Genomic DNA, 17,631 nt, shown 5'->3' with positions numbered 1-17,631 from the left:
GCCAGGGCCCTTCTGCCTCCCCAGCGGCCGCGGGTCTGGCCCTGGCTCCTGGTCAGAGGCTGACAGTCCCCCTTGGCCTCTCGCAGGGTCCGTCCAGCCGCTCAGCAGCCAGAGCCTGAGAGCCAGTTCCAGTGTGGGCACTGACCCCCACCACCTGCTCTACCAGGTGCTGCAGGGCCCCCGGCTTGGCCGGCTCTTCCACACCCAGCGGGGCAGCACCGGGGAGGCCCTGGAGAACTTCACCCAGGCAGAGGTAAGGGCCGCTTTCTTCAGCCACTCGAGGCTTAGACTCCATCCACCCTCCAGTGGCCCACTCTCCTCCTGGACACACTTGTGGACACGGGTACCAGCTCCAGCCTCCCTGGGCCCTCCATTGGCCAGGCCCTGCATGCCCCACCTTCCAGAAGGTGGTTCTAGGGGTTGGGAGAGGGATCGGACTTAGTGTTCCAGAGAAAGGAAGGATGCAGGAGACCAGGGCTCTAGGGGCCCAGAGCAGGGATCAGGTTCTCAGACTTGGCTTCCAGAAGGAACTGCACTTGGACCCTAGGAAACTAGGGCAAGGGTATACTGCAGAGGGGACACTAGACACCCCAGTGGCTGGTGAGGGTCAGTGTTTGGTTTGGGGGGATAGAGTTTGGGATGAAGGCAGCTGGTGGGCTTGTGGGCAGAGTTGTGAGTCCAGGGCTCAGGTGAAGAGCCAGAAAGAAGCAGAGTGGGTCCTGAAAGCAGACGAGTGGACACAAGCAGCTGAGTAAGTAGAGCTGGGGGTGAAGCTGCCATCCATGCTTCAGGGCAGCTTCAGGACACAGCTGTCCCCGAGCAGAAGCCACCAGTGAAAGCTAGAACTCTCAGCCACAGGAAGCGGCAGACCGCCGGGCTGCTTCTGTTGGGGTCCTAGAGTGCTCTGCGCTACCTGGGCCACTGGGGCCAGCAGCCATCATTTCAGTTAAGGTCCCTGTAAGTGCAGGAGGCACCCAGCATTCCAGGGCAGCCTTGGCTCTCCCTGAAGGCGAAGCATGGCGGTGGGGGGTGGGGGGTGGGGGGATGTCTTCCAGGTGAGGGCAGGAAGGAACTTTAATGGTGGGAAGAGGTTCTCAGGTCTCTCCCATCACCGTCCCCCAGGCAGGGGTTCTCTGTGCTCCCAGCATCTGCTATGGCCCCCCTCCCCAGCCCTCCCCACAATTAAATATTCAGCAGGCCAGCTGTGCACCCTGAATCCCAGGATGCCCAGGGACCGGGGTGGAGCAGGAGGAGGACTTCAGGCCCCTCCCCCACCCTGTGGACTAGATTGAATGGCCACCAGGAGGCCATGCTGGCAGCGCCTCCCAGGGAAGCTAGAAGAGGCTTTGAGGCAGACACACCCGCCCTTTGGTGAAGGGGGCAGGGGAGAACTGGGTGGGTCTGACAGCATCATGGTGCACAGTACTCTGAGCTAGGGGGTTGGAGAGGAGACAGGGGCCAGGTGTCTCCATTCTACAGATAAGGAAACTGAGGCTCACAGAGGTCACGGGACTTTATTCGGATCCTGTGGCTAGTGAGAAGCCATCCCGGGGCTATGCCTTCGGATTGCTGGTCCAAGGTTCTTTCAGCAAAGGACACTGCTGGTTCCCAGAGGTCAGGGACCCCTCCCCACCTTGCCTGTGACTTGCCTCATCCCCAACCGGACAGCCCCCCACCCACAAGTACCTCGTGTACCCAGACCTCCAGCTTCCCACCACCCAGCTCCCGAGGGTCGCTGTTTTCTTCCTGCTCATCGGTCAGCCCCGGGCCAAAGGTCACAGCTGACAGTCCTTATGGACCACAGCTGGCCCACAGATGTGTTTTATTTGGCTTCCACGTGCATTTAATATTTTTAAATTAGTGGTCAAGATATAACCTTTGGGGTATTTCACCAACATGCAACCTGATTTCCAGTTTCTTAAAAAGCCTGTGTTCCCCTCTCCCGGATAGCCTCTGAAGAGCACCTCCTGCCTTAGGCCAGCTCTGCTCCCCCTCCTGACCGGGCAGGGTCACCACAACCCTGGTGCAATAGTGAGATGGAAGCCTAGAACCTCCCACACACTGTGACCCCAGTCGGCTTCCTTCTCACTATTGCACAAGTCCTGTTTTTCCACGAGAAGGAAAATAGTTCCCTGTGTCTCCTAAAAGGGGAAAACAAAAGATAAGCCAAGAGGACACATTGGGATTAGAAGGGGAGGGAGTGGATTTCTTGATGGAAGTGGAGACTATTCTTTGGTGTTTAACACACAGCTGACCCTAGAGAACAGCGGGCGTGGCTGGAGTGGAGAGGGAGGAGGTGAAGTCGCAGGTAACGGGTCACACAGGGTCTTTGAAGCCAAAGGGTGGTGAGCCATTGCACTGTCTGAGCAAGACTGACAGAACCCAACTTACATTTTTAAAGGCTCACCCTGTGTTAGAACCCCCCTGCGAATGCAGGAGACCTAAGAGATGCAGGTTCGATCCCTGGGTCAGAAAGATCCCCTGGAGGAGGGCATGGCAACCCACTCCAGTGTCCTTGCCTAGAGAATCCCCATGGACAGAGGAGCCTGGCGGGTTAGGGTCATAGGGTTGCAAAGAGTCGGACACGACTGAAGTGACTTAGAATGCATGCGTGGGGGGCAGAGACAGAGCCAGGACACAGTCAGGAGGCTCTGGCAATGATCCAGGCCAGAGATGACATTGTAAGAGAGGAAGTGAGCAATCAAGGGTGACTCAGGGTCTGGGGACCCGAGCTACAGGATGAACAGAGCCATGCCCTGCGGAGCCATGCAGAGTAGGTCAGGGGTCGTCTCGGATATGCTGAGTTTGAGATGTCCCTCAGACATCCCAGTGGAGCTGCCCAGGAAGCAGGGAGCTATGAGCCTGGAGTTCAGAAGAGTGAAGCCCGGGGTTGGAGAGACAAATAAAGGAATCGTCTCATGGCTGGCATCTGAGGACATGAGACCCAGTGAGAGCGCATGGGTAGTGCCTGTAGGCAGAGTGTCAAGGCCAAACCACAGACATTGGGGGGAAGGGACAGGACCAGCAGGAGAGTCTGTAAAGAAGCAACTAGTGAGGCTGGAGGTCAACCAAGGGAGCAGAACCGCTAGGAAGCCATTGGGTGGGCTGGAGGAAGGAACGCTCACTTGTGTTCAATGCTGCTGAGAACTGGCCTCTGGATTCAGTGACATGGAGGCTATGGTCCCCTTGGCAACAGCAGGAACCAAAGTCTGAGGGGAGTGTGCTCAAGACTGCGTAGGGGAGAGTATAAACTATTCTTTTTGGCTTTTTGCTGCAAAGAGCTTAAAAGGTGGAAGAACAAATGTTGGTGTAAAAAGTAGTCAGGAGAAGTTTCTTCTTTAAGCTGGGTGGATAGCATAATTACCTAATGATGGGACTGATCCATTTGGGGGGAAATTGACGCCATGGGAAAAAGATGGGTGTTGGTAGAAGCGATGGCTTCAGTAGGGAAGAGGGACAGGGGTTTCATGCAAAAGAGGAATGAGCTGTGGTGGAGAGAAGCACGTATAGAGTACTGCTTTCCCGGGGGCCCGGAGAGATGAGGTGACTCGCTCAAGGTGGCAGAGCTAGGATTTGACAGAGGCATCTGGATCCAGAGCCTAGCTCTTCACTGTCATGTGACTGTTTTATGGCGACCCCCTGAGTTGATGAAGGAGACATAGAGCCAGGCACATTGGGGAGAACCACGAGGGTGGCTGGGCTCTGGGGGTCTGCCAGGGTGACCCCAGCACCCAGTGCCAGCCTCAGAGGGGGTCCCAGCCCCCACAGGATCTCATCCAACCAGTGGGGTGTCCCCACAGGTATATGCTGGGAACGTTCTGTATGAGCACGAGATGCCCTCTGAGCCCTTCTGGGAGGCCCGTGACGTCCTGGAGCTCCGGCTGTCCTCACCCCCTGCCCCCGACATGGTCGCCACCCTTGCCGTGACCGTGACTTTCGAGGCTGCCTGTCCCCAGCGCCCCAGCCGCCTCTGGAGGAACAAAGGTGAATAGCAGATGGGCTGGCAAATTTGGGGGTGGGGGGCACAAGGCCAAAGGTCAGCAGCTCATGTCAGCTCTGAGGACCTGGTACCTTACAGGGAGGATGGGCAGGTGGGGTCAGCAGGGAGATACGATACCAGTCCTCCTGGGATCCTGAGCCCCAGGCTGGGGTGCCTGGTCTGAGCGGGGAGGGACAATCGGGCCTTGAAGACTCTGGTCTGAAGGTCCACAGCTCTCCCTTGGGTGGACGGGACCTTCACAGCCTGTCTCCCATCCCCAGGTCTCTGGGTCTCTGAAGGCCAGAGGGCCGAAATCACCACCGCGGCCCTGGATGCCGCCAACCTCCTGGCCAGCGTCCCATCGCCCCAGCACCTGGAGCACGATGTGCTCTTCCAGATCACACAATTCCCCACGCGGGGCCAGCTGTTGGTGTCCGAGGAGCCCCTCCACGCCGGGAGGCCCCACTTCCTGCAGTCTGAGCTGGCCGCAGGGCAGCTAGTGTACGCCCACGGCGGCGGGGGCACCCAGCAGGATGGCTTCCGCTTCCGCGCCCACCTCCAGGGGCCAGCGGGGGCCTCCGTGGCGGGACCTCAGACCTCAGAGGCCTTCGCCATCACGGTGCGCGATGTGAATGAGCGGCCGCCACAGCCCCAGGCCTCTGTCCCGCTCCGGCTCACCCGGGGCTCCCGCAGCCCCGTCTCCCGGGCCCAGCTGAGCGTGGTGGACCCAGACTCTGCTCCCGGGGAGATCGAGTATGAGGTGCAGCGGGCCCCCCACAACGGCTTCCTGAGCCTGGCAGAGGCCAGCCCGGAGCCGGTGACGCGCTTCACGCAAGCTGACGTGGATGCAGGACGCCTGGCGTTCGTGGCCAATGGGAGCAGCGTGGTGGGGGTTTTCCAGCTGAGCGTGTCCGACGGGGCCAGCCCGCCCCTGCTCATGTCCCTAGCCGTGGACGTCCTGCCCTCAGCCATTGAGGTGCAACTGCGGGCACCCCTGGAGGTGCCCCAAGCTTTAGGGCGCTCCTCCCTGAGCCGGCAGCAGCTCCGCGTGGTTTCCGATCGGGAGGAGCCGGACGCAGCCTACCGCCTCACCCAGGGGCCCCGGTATGGGCATCTGCTGGTGGGTGGGCAGCCTGCCACAGCCTTCAGCCAGCTCCAGGTAGACCAGGGAGAAGTGGTCTTTGCCTTCACCAACTTCTCCTCCTCTCACGATCAGTTCAGCATCCTGGCACTGGCCAGGGGTGCCAACGCATCCGCCACGGTGAACGTCACTGTGAGGGCTCTGCTGCACGTGTGGACAGGTGGGCCGTGGCCCCAGGGTGCTACCCTGCGCCTGGACCCCACTGTCTTAGATGCGGGCGAGCTGGCCAACCGCACAGGCAGTATGCCGCGTTTCCGGCTCTTGGCGGGACCCCGGCACGGCCGCGTGGTACGAATGCCCCGGGCCAGGACAGAGCCACGGGGCGGCCAGCTTGTGGAGCAGTTCACCCAGCAGGACCTTGAGGATGGCCGGCTGGGGCTGGAGGTGGGCAGGCCAGAGGGTAGCTCTCCTGGCCCCACGGGCGACAGTCTCACTCTGGAGCTGTGGGCAAGAGGTGTCCCTCCCGCTGTGGCCTTGCTGGACTTTGCCACGGAGCCTTTCAACGCAGCCCGGACCTACAGAGTGGCCCTGCTCAGTCTGCCTGAGGCTGCTCGGACCGAAGCCGGGGAGCCAGAGAGCAGCACCCCCACGGGCGGGCCAAGCCCAGCAGCCTCCAGCCCCGTGCCTCCCATGGCTAGCGGGGGCTTCCTGGGCTTCCTGGAGGCCAACATGTTCAGCGTCATCATCCCCATTTGCCTAGTCCTCCTGCTCCTGGCCCTCATCTTGCCTCTGCTCTTCTACCTCCGCAAACGCAACAAGACGGGCAAGCACAATGTCCAGGTGCTGACCGCCAAGCCCCGAAACGGCCTGGCCAGTGACGCCGAGACCTTCCGCAAAGTGGAGCCAGGCCAGGCCATCCCACTGACAGCGGTGCCTGGCCAGGGGCCCCCGCCGGGAGGCCAGCCTGACCCCGAGCTCCTGCAGTTCTGCCGGACAGCCAACCCTGCCCTCAAGAATGGCCAGTACTGGGTGTGAGGCCTGGCCTGGGCCCAGACGCCAATCGGGCCAGGGACTGGCTTGCTTGGGCCCCGGCCCCATTGCTCCCATGCCCTGATGCTGTCTGAGTCTGGCCCTGGGGACACCAGGGTATGGAGGGTGCTGGGAAGAAGGCCCAGGGATCCAGGACCAAGTGGAGTCAAGAGCTGGAACCTCCCCAGCTCACTTCCGGCCAAGAGAACTGCAAGGGGCCGAGAACAGAGGCAGGTTCGGAGTCAGTCCCCTGCCCTGGAGCTAGTGTGGGTGATCAAAACCAGAGCCACCTCCTAGACAAGCAAGACTCTGAGTCCTGGGTCTGTGACCTTGGGTAAGTCACACTTGACCCAGGCTGCTAAGAGGGCAAGGAGCAGAGAGGGATGGCGGGGACAGAAGAGGATTCCTGAATTTTCCACTCTGTGCCAGGCCTCCCCTCATCTCTGCCCCAGGATGGGGAGGAAAACTTCTTCCCCTGGTTTTTCAGGGAGATGCTATTCCCTGGAGCAGAGGGCAGGAGGAGAGGGTCCCCCCTGCTCTCTCAAAAGCATAAGCAGTGGAATCATATATCCAGGGTGCCAAGTGGGTGGGTTGCTCTGGGATGGTTTTATTTAAGGGGGATTGCAAGGAAGCTATTTAACATGGTGCTGAGCCAGCCCAGACTGATGGAGCCCCTGGGGTAAGGGATGGAAAAAGGTCTGAGGCCAGCTCACTCCCAAGGCCCCACCTTGATGGGCTGATGGCTAGACGAGTGTGGGTCTGTAGCCCTGGAGAGGGCTGGGCTGGGGAGCATACAGGGTCTCAAGCCCTGAACTGCTGCAATGCCTGTGCCCCTTGAGGACTGTGGGGTGGGTACTTGGGGGCACTGGGCTCTGTGAGGCCTGGATAAAAGGTGCTTCAGAGGTTCTGGACAGCTGTGTGTTGTTTGTCTGACCGTGCATTGCGCCCCCGTCCACACTAGCCTGCACTCCCTCAGGCCTGTCACCAGGATAGATGGGGTGTGAATTTCCACCTCCTGTAGCCTTTCAGATCTCCTCTGCCTCCACCTGTGCGGGCAGGTGGGCCAGTCTTTGTGGGATGGGGATTTGGTTTGGTAGAGATAAGTTAGGCCCTCTCCAAGGAGCTTGATGAAAAGAAAAACAAAACCAAGAAACACTCAGAGCCCCCCAGCTGTAGATGTCTTAGCCTGAGTTTTGGGCTCCACAGGCCTGTTTCTCTGTCCACCTCTCAAGAGGTTGGAACAGCAAAGATGGAGAGAGAGGGGGCCTTGGGGATCCCAAGGCTGGGGCACAGGGCCAGGGACAGAGGGGGACTTGGGGACCGCAAGGCTGGGGCATGGGGAGAGGGATAGAGGGGGACCACCACAGGTGCCTCCGCTCAGTTCCCTGGAGATTTTCCCAAGGAAAATCTGGTGGTCTCTGCCCTTTCAACAGGGTTTCCATAGTGGCCCAAAGGTAAAGAACCCATCTGTCAATGCAGGAGACACAGGTTCAATCCCTGAGTGGGAAGAGCCCCTGGAGAAGGAAACGGCACCCCACTCCAGTATATTCTTGCCTAGGTAGTCCCATGGACAGAGGAACTTGGCAGGCTACAGTCCATGGGGTTGCAAAGAGTCAGACACAACTGAGTGACTAAACAATGACAAACCCTTCCAACGAGAAGGCCAAAAGTGCTTCTTTTCAAAGGCAGAGCAAGCAGCAAGGGTTCCAAAAAATCAGCTGTCCCTGTACGTGGCCCAGGAGTCCATCACATAGTCAGAGATAGATCTGAGACACAGCATCTTCAGATGGTCTTTCATGAGTTGCTGAGGAGCAACTTTCCCTTCAGAGGGTCTCCCAGGGTCGTGGGCAATGGAGACAGAGTCTAGGTCCCAGAGAAGAGCCCGGGCCCTGGGAGCAGGCTGGAGTCCTCAGAAGAAAAGCAGCAGGAAAGTGGTGTGAGCTCTGGGGGGACGTGGGAGGGCAGGGGAGGGGGAGGGGTGAAGGGAGGGGTGTCTGGGACCTGAGCACAGCTGCACCGGGGGTGGAGGGGCCCAGCCAACCTCTGGCAGCTCAGCAGCATCTCCTCTCTGCTGTTCTCCACATCTGTAGCATCTGAACCAGGAGTTAGGGCAAGAGAAGAGATTCCCTGCCCTCCATGCTGCTGTCCCTGGACCACCCCTCCCCACGATGCCCTTCACATCTCAGCATCCAGCCTCCTAGGACCTCCCCTACTATCAGAAGTTTTGGGAAGGAAACCTGGAATCCTGGTAGGTCACTGCAGGAAGGGCCCCCAGAGGACCCAGGGGGACTAAAGGGCAAGAGGCTTGTCTAGAGTCTTGCACAGCAGGCAGCCATGCGTGCATGCTAAATCACTTCATTCTTTCTGACTCTTGGTGACCATACGGACTGTAGCCCGCCAGGCTCCTCTGTCCATAGGGATTCTCCAGGCAAGAATTCTGGAGTGGGTTGCCATTTCCTACTCCAGGGGATCCTTCTAATCCAGAGTGCAAACCTGTGCCTCATGTCTCCTGCATTGGGTAGACCAGAACCCTGAACACAGCCAGCTCCTGTTGCCACATTGAAAGCTTCCCCCTCATGGAAGGTGGCCAGGACCCATAAGTGGCAGCTCTGCAGGGATCCCTCTGTACCCAGAGCTCAAAGTCCTGGCTCCGGCTTCCTTTTCAAGCCTGGTCTCTCCAATCCACCCCACGCCAGCCTCACCCAGGGGCCCTGCCAAGGGCGTGTCCATGCCACACCCCACTTTCTGCCCTACTTCTCTCTGGAGTTCAAGGCTGCATCCTCAGGGCCCTGATATCTGGGGCCAGCATCCACCCAAAGCAGCCAGTTTCCCTGGGAGTGTAAGCTGAGATGAGGGTGATGGACCCGCCAGGCAGGATCTGGCTCGGCTCAGGTTCCCCCAAGAGGCCTGACGACACCCTCTTTGTTCACACGCCCCAGCCTGCCCTGCCCCCAGCGAGCTGGCACAGGCCAATACTGCTCTTGCTTCTTCAAGCCTGGGCTAGACACTGGGCTGGCACCCAGGCATTGTGCCAGCGGCTCTGCCAGGACCTGGGAGAGGGTCTTTGGCACACCATCCTCAGAGCCCATTCTAAACGCGGGGACTCAGTTTATTAGGTAAATCCCTTGAATATTTCAGATAAACACCCCCAACTTAAGGAGGTTGCTACCCACTTTACAAAATAACTCACCATTCCTTCATTTAAGGAACTGGTTCCTCCCAGGCACTGAGGATAGGAGCCAACCTGTGTACAAGCACTCAGGAATGTCCGGGAGCCTCTGACCCTGTTAGACACACACACACACACACACACACACACACACACACACACAATGTGGGCTTGTGCTCACAGCTGTGCACTTTCAGACCTTCAGAAACACAACACAAAGATACATACTTGCCTATGTACCCCCTACACACACACACACACACACACAAACACGCACTTACAGGTACACAGACTCCAGAGTTGAGTGCCCCTTGCCTATAGTCCTCCCACAGTCCCAGAAGCTGGCCATGTGGAACCAAGGACCGGGATATGCAGCCCATCACCAGGCCCAAACTCACTCCCGCAGAGCTGGGAAGTGACCCCACTGTGGAAAAGATGGTGGAAAGGGGTGCGGGGAGCAGGGTAGGGCTTGCCAGAGGGGCCCAGGTCCCCAGCTTGGAAGAAGCCTTGCCCACCACCCTCGGTGCTTTAGCCTCTTAGATAATAGAAAAAGGGGGCTTCCTTTGAGCCCCTCTCCTCATTCTATGAGCTGGCCCTTTAAGTGGAGTTGCTGGGGCGGCTGTAGAACCCACAGAGCTAGAACCATTGTCCTCCAATAGAAAGAAAGAGAAATGGTCCTCCTTCCCCACAACCAGTCTCTCCCGACCAATGGGAACTGCCAAGGGTGTTAGCATCTTCCTCTGGGCCCTGAAGATTCCAGATCTTAAAGGGCTGGAGGTACCTGGGCAGCAACACCTCCCCCCAACTTCTCAGGTTGGGTCTGCTGTTCCTGGCTGGCACATGTGAGGAAGCCCTGGCAAGTGAGTGGAGCCAAGATGGGGCAACCAGAGGTGCTGGACTCCTCTCTCTGCAGCCTCTGTCCCATCCTAGGTCCTCTCATAGTTAATGTCATCCCTGGGTAGTCACCGTTGGGATTAGTCAGGCATTGGCAAGGGCATTTGGTGCCAAAAATCCTGTGGGAGATGCAAACAGAAGTATACCCAGCCCTTCCTGAAGAGCCCCAGACATGCCAGTGAGTACCACACCATGTGTGCCCTAACCCAGCGGTGTGAGCAGGCTGGTGCGGGGAAGCCCAGAGTGGGAGGGCCTCCGGCTCTGGCTGCTTCGTTTCTCCTTACAGAGCGCCAGGTCTTTCCATGGAAGGAGCATCCATGCAGTGGCTAATGCCGAGCGTGCCCAAATCACCTCTTGCTCACATGTCCATTCTCAGTGCAGTGAGGTACAGTATTTAACTGACAGCTGTTGTCGTCATAAAAGGTGCCAACTCCTCAGAGAGCACCCTGTGGCTACTAGAATGGGTGATGCTTAGTTCCTTCACACTTCAGATGTCCTGGGATCCCCTAAAGGCAGAAGCAGCCCTTGCTTAAATCAACCGGTGGCCCAGAAGTGACTTTTCTACCTTACCCAGCCTCAGCTGGGAGCTGGAGGAGCTCCCCAAGCTCCCAACCTAGGAACTGCCAGCTCAGGTAGCCCTTAGCCTGGAGCTAAACCCAAGGCTTCCTTCTGAAGCTTTGTGAGGTCACAAAGGGCTCAAGTGTCAGTCCTGAAGTCCAAATTAGCTAGGTTGTCTAAGTCCTTAAAGCAGGGGAGGGTGAGGCCGGCAGGTAGATCAGATCCAGCGAAGAGAGTCGGCAAGGAGTTGCCTACTCCCACCCTTACCTCCCAGCGACAGACAGGTCCCTGGAGAGTGCAGCAGCTCTGTGCACCCTGCCGTCTGCGATCCAGCCTGTCCTTCCCTCCCTGGCCCCTCCCCACCTGCAGAGGGAAGAACAAAGAAGGGAGGTGTCCAGCCAAGGTTACGGGTCAGTGCATCGGGTCTCCTCCCAGGCAGAGCACGGCAGTCAGAAGAAGCAGGAAGAAGCTGCTGGCCCTGGCCCGCTACCTCCCAGCATGATCAGGAAGTGGGGCTGGGCCTCCCCAGAGCTCTCCATCCTGTAGAGGGTGGGGAGCAGGAGGAGCTAGACAGAGGCTTCCAAGCTAACTCTTCTGCCCGCCCAAAATAAATGCTGACTCTGACCTCCAGCCTGCCCTGCTACTGGGACTGTCTTTGGAACACCCAAGTCCCCTCCCCTCCCAGGTCTCAGAGGTCCCCAGCCTGGGAGAAGGTCCCAGCCTTGCAGCCCCTCCCTGCAGAAGGAGGAGACAGTTCAACGCTGTGTGCCCCCACAGGCCAGGGTCTTGCCAGTCCAATGCTAGGCATGCAGAGATGGTCAGGAAACATCTATTGCCAGAATACAGCCCCTCCCCACAGACCCAGAGGTCTCTCACCACCAGTCCCACCCAGACCTCCTTTCCCAGCTTCCCTCATCCCCCAGGAGAGCTGACAAGGCTCCACACTGCTGCTCTGGCTCCTGCCTTCCCTCCCGAGGCCAGGCAGACCTCAGGTTTCTAAGGGGAAGGTTTGACTCTCTCCCTCCCAGACTTCTCTGTCCCTCCACACCCAAACCATGGCTCCCTCCCACCCAGACACCTGGGGTCTATCTACTCAGAATCTCATGGGCAGAACACTTTGACCAAGTTAAATGTGGAAGCCCACCAGAGAGAGAGTCAAAATGGATTACACAGGGCAGGAGAGGGAGACAAACTAGAACCCCTACCACTCAGGCTCCCCTGCTACTCCAACCCCTCGCCAGAACCTTCCTGGCCCAGCTGGTCTAACCACTGCGGGACCAACTGCATTCAGCTTGGGGGCTCAGAGTCCCAACCTTACAGGAGTGCCTTGCCACAGTCATATAGCCATCTGCTGGCAGAGCTGGGCCTCCTTGAGTTTCCAAACCCCTTCAGATGCCAAGGATGCCTCTCCCAGCAGTGGGATTCCTGGTTCCCACAAAGGCAGCAGGGCAAGTGCAGGTGGGCCAGGGCTACCAGCCATGCTAACAAGGGCAGAGACCACCAAGAACCAGAGAGTGGCAGGGGGAACCCTGTTGGGTCTTGTTGGGGAAGGTGGAGCCTGTTGTAAGGGGGCTGTTGAGCAAGCAGACAGATGGGCAAGGCTGGCATAGCCTGGGCACTCCTGGAAGGCGGTGACTCAGGCCGGAAAGACCCCTTCTGAGTCAAGCCGGCTAAAAGATTGCCTTGTGAGGGTGCCACCTCCGCAGATGGCTGGGGCAAGGTCTGAGGACGCTGAGAAGGTTCCAGGCCTCAGGACCTTCACCCTTCTGCCCCATGGTCTGCCCTGAGGACCTCAGAGTCTGGGGGCAGAATCCATGAACTGAAGGAGGGAGGGCAGAGGTGGTGACTGTGCCTGCCTAGTGAACTTGTACAAGTCCACCCACCTGTTGTAACTCGTGATGGGATCATTGACACCAGAGAGGATAAAGCCAGCTGGGAGGAGCAGGCTGCCTGCTTTCTGCCTAGAGCCTTACTGCTTCATTCCTGCCCCATCTCCTATCCCTTCCAGCATCTGTGCAATGTACCCAGCCAGATGCCCTGGCCAGCTCCCACTCCTCTGCCTGAGTTAGGACCTAACAGAGCAACTGACCAAGGCTTTGTTTCAAAGGGTCATGGCTGTGGCAAAGCTCTTATAAGAGCCCCGGACACACAGTGAACACTCAGTACATGTGTCAACGGTCAGTAAATGTTGACACTGTGATGAGTTGCTGTTGTAACAGCAGTTGTTGAATTGCCTGGCGTGGATCTGGCATGTTGTAGGTGCTTCCAGGTTGGTGTTACTGTGATCTTTGTAATTTATCACAGCTGTCACAGTGCCTGGTGCACAGTAGATGCTGAACAAATGTTCAGTCTTCCTGGAAGGCCAGATGCATGCATCCCCCACCTGAAGAAGATGGACGTGGGAGCATGTGCTTTGCTGGGCTTGGGCAGGGAGAGTGAAGTGTGCAGCAAGGGGTCAGATTCTGGGTAGGAGAAGCCAGCAGCCCCACTCTGACCTCCCGCCTCTCCATTGAGTCAGAGGACTTACCTGAGGTTAAGTCAGAGTATTAGGAGGGAGGAAGATGATGCAGAGCTTGAGCGAGGAGGAGACGGGCCCTGGAGCAGGCAGGGCTCTGGGAGCAGACTGAGAGACGCTCCTGTGGAAGCCAGGTCTGAGCAGAAGCAGCCGCCAAGAGTAAGCCTAGTGCTGGGCTGGAAGCACTCCTTCCCACTGCCCACGCCCCCAGAGTCCACCCCTTATGACGCAGAACCAGGGTAGGAAGTTGGGGGCTCTGAGACCTGGAGCAGAGCTCTGCACCCAGTCACCCCCAGTGTGAGTGGCCCTGTTTGCCCAATTACCCGGGAATCACCTGAGGAGCCTGAAGAGTTGGTCAGGTTGGAACACCACTACCCTCATATGTATGTACCCCATACCCCACCCAGCCAAGGCCAACAGGGCAGGGTTGCAGTGCCAGGGAGGGAAGGAGGCTGCCCGCTCACTGGCTAGGCTCACTGGCTAGGACGGCACAGCCTCCTGCTAACCAGAGGAACAGGGAGGGGCTCTGTTCTCTGGCCTTGAACCCAGCCCTCTAAAGCGGGGCAGGATGGGGGTGGAGGCAGTGGATAGGATCTGATCCCTCCCACCCATTCACACCCACACTTTGCTTAGGAAGAGGGAAGGACTCCCCAGAGCAAGTCACTGGCTCCTAGGGGGTGTGGGAGACGACATCAGGGAGGAAGCATGCATTCAGCCACCAGCTCTGTGGCAACACACATGTGTATGCACACACACACACACAATTTAAGGGACTGGCACATGTGGCCGTGCACGCAGACATGTGCAGATTCACTCCCTGACAGCAGCCTACCTGTGCGAACCAGAACCCACACACACCTTCTCCCCAGAGACCCAAGACACAGCCATGTAGATATTCTGGGTCACCAGCTATGAGCCAGGCACCGTGCTGGGCACGACAGAGAGACCCTAGGTCCCCTGAAGGCTGTCTTCTAACAAACAGATACATTTAACATCTAACTTGCAGAGGAGATTGTGTGATGTCTTGAGTTTTCTGGAAGCAACAAATGTAGGGGAGTAAGATACTGGCCCAGGGTTGATAATTGTTGCAGCTCAGGTATGGATACACAGCGATTCATGATACTGTATTAGCTTCTCTATTTTGTAGATGCTGGAAACTTTCCAAAATAAAAATTAAATATATATACATATACAATTGGCAATTGATAATAAGTAAAATGAAGGGGGGGAAGGGCAAGGTAAAGATACAGAGCACTAGAACTAAGAAGTCAAGGAAGGCTTCTCCAAGGAGGTGACGTTTTAAGCAAAGACCTGAATTAACTGAGGTTCAAACCACACAGACATTTGGAAGTAAGAACAATTATCAACCCTGGGCCAGTGTCTTACTCCCAGCATCCCTTGCTTCCAGCAAACTCTAGATATCACACAGTCTCTTCTGCAAGTACTTAAAAGTGCCCAAGTTAGATGCTAAATATAGCTTTTTATTAGAAGGCAGAAAAAAGAACATTCCAGACAGAGGGGACCCACAAATGCAAAGGTCCTGAGGTATAACAAGCTTGAGAAATAGCAGCTCAGTAGGTCTGGAATTCTGTGACCAAAATACACAGGATTCCACAGTGAGATCAAAGGGGCCTTGTGGCTGTGATAAGAGAGGAATCTCTCTTAAGAACAGCAGGATGCCCTGGAGGTCGAAAGCACAGGAGAAACATGATTTGATTTAGAATATGGTCTTAAAAACCACTCTGGAGACTTCCATGATGATCCAGTAGTTAAGAATCTGCCTCCCAATGCAGGGGATGCGGGTTCAATCCCTGGTCAGGGAACTGAGATCCCATGTGCCAAGGGGCAAGTAAGCCCACGAACTACAACTAGAGAGAAGCCTGCGCTCCTCAAGGAAGCGCCTGCATGCGCAGCTACACATGTATACACCCGACACAGCCGAACAAATAAATATTTTTTAAAAACCCAGCTCACTCTGGCTCCTGTTAGATCTTCGAGAGGAGGAGACAACAGAAGTGTTTGGAGACTACTACAGTAGTCCGGGCAAGAATGGCACACTGGCTTGGGACTTGTGGTGAGATGGTGAGACGGATCCAATGTGGGATCTCTTTTGAGGAACTTTGCTATGTGAAGTGAGAAAAAGAGAGGAGCTGGCACCCCACTCCAGTACTCTTGCCTGGAAAATCCCATGGATGGCAGAGCCTGGTAGGCTACAGTCCATGGGGTCGCTAAGAGTCGGATGCGACTGAGCGACTTCACTTTCACTTTTCCCTTTCATGCACTGGAGAAGGAAATGGCAACCCACTCCAGTATTCTTGCCTGGAGAATCCCGGGGACGACGGAGCCTGGTGGGCTGCTGTCTATGGGGTCGCACAGAGTCGGACACGACTGAAGCGACTTAGCAGCAGCAGCAGCAAGCACTATTCCCTGATAGCTTAGTTGGTAAAGAATCTGCCTGCAATGCAGGAAACCCCAGTTCGATTCCTGGGTTGGGAAGATCCCCTGGAGAAGGGATAGGCTACCCACTCCAGTATTCTTGGGCTTGCCTTGTGGTTCAGCTGGTAAAGAGTCCGCCTGCAATGTGGGAGACCTGGGTTTGATCCCTGGGTTGGGAAGATCCCCTGGAGAAGGGAAAGGCTACCCACTCCATTATTCTGGCTGGAGAATTCCATGGACTGTATAGTCCATGGGGTCGCAAAGAGTTGGACGCGACTGAGTGACTTTCACATTTACTTTCAAGCATGATTCCAAAGCAGAACCTGAGCTTGGAAGTGAGGGCTGGGGACACAGTGGGGAGTATGCGCAGCTGGTTGACTACAGGCACAGAGCCCCCTGGTGGGGACCTCACAGGGCGCAGGAGCACCTAGCGTCAGCCCCCCAGCAAGCACACAGGGGGATGCACACACTCTAGGACACCAGGCACAGAGCCCTCGCCCCACCCCTGCTTGCCACACCCTGCCGCACATGGAAGCTCCAGGACTACAGCCCCTGTGCTCTCCAGCTCAGCCTCAGCACCCACAGGGTCCCCAGTCCTAGCATTTCCTTACCAACCCTCACCACCACCTCCCATGTCGGCCCCTCAAGCAAGGAGGCTTCTGACTCCCTTTCTTCCTGGACAGCAGAACCCAGCCCCTCCGCCCCGGCCTCATCTGTCCAGTCTCCTCCAGATCCTGTTCCCATCCCCCAGCCTAAAGCAGATTCTTTACCACCTGAGCCATCAGAGAAGCCCACAGATAATTATCACTCAATAAATATTTACTCAGCGCTCTCTGTGGGCCAAGCCCTCTGCCCTTCCACCTGCTGCCTTGAAGGCGCATGGTCACCTCCACCAATCCCCACCACTCCCCCCCCCCATTCCCCTAGCACTCCTGCACTCACTCTACTCTACCGCAAGACAGTTGCCCACCCCCACCCCCACCCCCCCGCCCAACCAGCCTGCCAGCCTTGGAAGGGCGCCTGGTGCCGTGGGAAGGGCACGGCTGAGTCCAGGCAGAAGTCAGTTCTGTCTGCCACCAAGCAGCTGCACCGTCTCACGCAGGTGACTCGTTGCCTCTGAGTCTCCGTCTGCTGGAGAAGTCCAGAAGTGGTTCTCACCTTCCAGACTATGGTGAGCAAGGAGACAGTTCACGGGAATACTGAGGCTGACGCCCAGCACGGAGCAGCACTTGGCAGCCGTTCAATGGCCGCTGTTGTGCACTAGGGCCCAGCCCTGACATCCACCCACTGGGTGGCCTTAGAGGGCTCGTCCAATCAGTTTTCTCACTCATGTAGTGGGGTAACGGTATTCCTGGTCCTGCCTGTCTCTAGGGCTGCTCAGAGGCTGATAATCCCAGCTGCTCCTTACTGGGCCCTTGGCTATGTGCAAGCACTGTCCCGCTGACGTGTTTGGCTCATAGATCCCCCCTAACAGCCATCTGGAATTCCTGTTATAAATGGAGAAGCGGAAGCATGACAGCATTAAGGAACATCCCAACGACAAGCAGGTGTAGAGTGGATCTGTACTCAGGCTCAGCCACGCGATTCCTGCCTCTGAGTGGTGGAGGGAAAGGGGCTTTGTGTCTGTGGGGCAGCAGGGCTGCTGCCAGAGCCTCATGCTACGCTCACCCAGAGCACTCCTTCCAGTGGCAGCCGAGGGACTAAGTCAGCCCAGAAAAGGCCTCAGGTACCTCCAGGCGCCAGCCAGCCCTCAGCTCCTACCTCAGGCATCAGTCATTTACCTCCCCACAAGAGGTAGCCCAGACCCTGGGTACCACTCACACCAGCTCTGCTACTCTGCACCTCCCTCACTGGGCCCTATTTTCCAGTCTGTGAAATGATGTTGATTATCTCTTGCATATTGGGTGGTTGTGAAACACTGGCCATCCATTGTCCACCATGGTACCGCTTGCCCTGTGGGTGGTAGATGC

The 17,631-nt window shown here is 57.3% G+C and overlaps 1 protein-coding gene and 1 long non-coding RNA gene across 2 annotated transcripts in view; both read left to right on the top strand.

Annotated features, from left to right (window-relative positions):
* CSPG4 (chondroitin sulfate proteoglycan 4) overlaps window positions 1–7,000 on the top strand; it is a 35,320-nt gene extending 28,320 nt beyond the window's left edge. The window contains exons 8-10 of the mRNA XM_081551729.1: window positions 87–253; window positions 3,801–3,984; window positions 4,261–7,000. Coding sequence (XP_081407855.1) covers window positions 87–253; window positions 3,801–3,984; window positions 4,261–6,095 — 2,186 coding nt within the window. The 3' untranslated portion in view covers window positions 6,096–7,000. The remainder of the gene's footprint in view (window positions 1–86; window positions 254–3,800; window positions 3,985–4,260) is intronic.
* Window positions 7,001–9,967: 2,967 nt separating this feature from the next.
* Window positions 9,968–11,340, top strand: LOC145530408 (uncharacterized). The gene is made up of 2 exons (XR_014071740.1): window positions 9,968–10,118; window positions 11,080–11,340. It is a non-coding gene; the product is annotated as an uncharacterized LOC145530408 (long non-coding RNA).
* Window positions 11,341–17,631: the final 6,291 nt, after the last annotated feature.

This window comes from Giraffa tippelskirchi, chromosome 12, assembly GCF_054371585.1.
Source record: "Giraffa tippelskirchi isolate mGirTip1 chromosome 12, T2T-mGirTip1v1.2.pri, whole genome shotgun sequence".
NCBI classification, from domain to species: domain Eukaryota; kingdom Metazoa; phylum Chordata; class Mammalia; order Artiodactyla; family Giraffidae; genus Giraffa; species Giraffa tippelskirchi.
The sequence above is the reverse complement of the archived record's forward strand: the minus strand, read 5'-3'. Positions and strand labels throughout refer to the sequence as shown.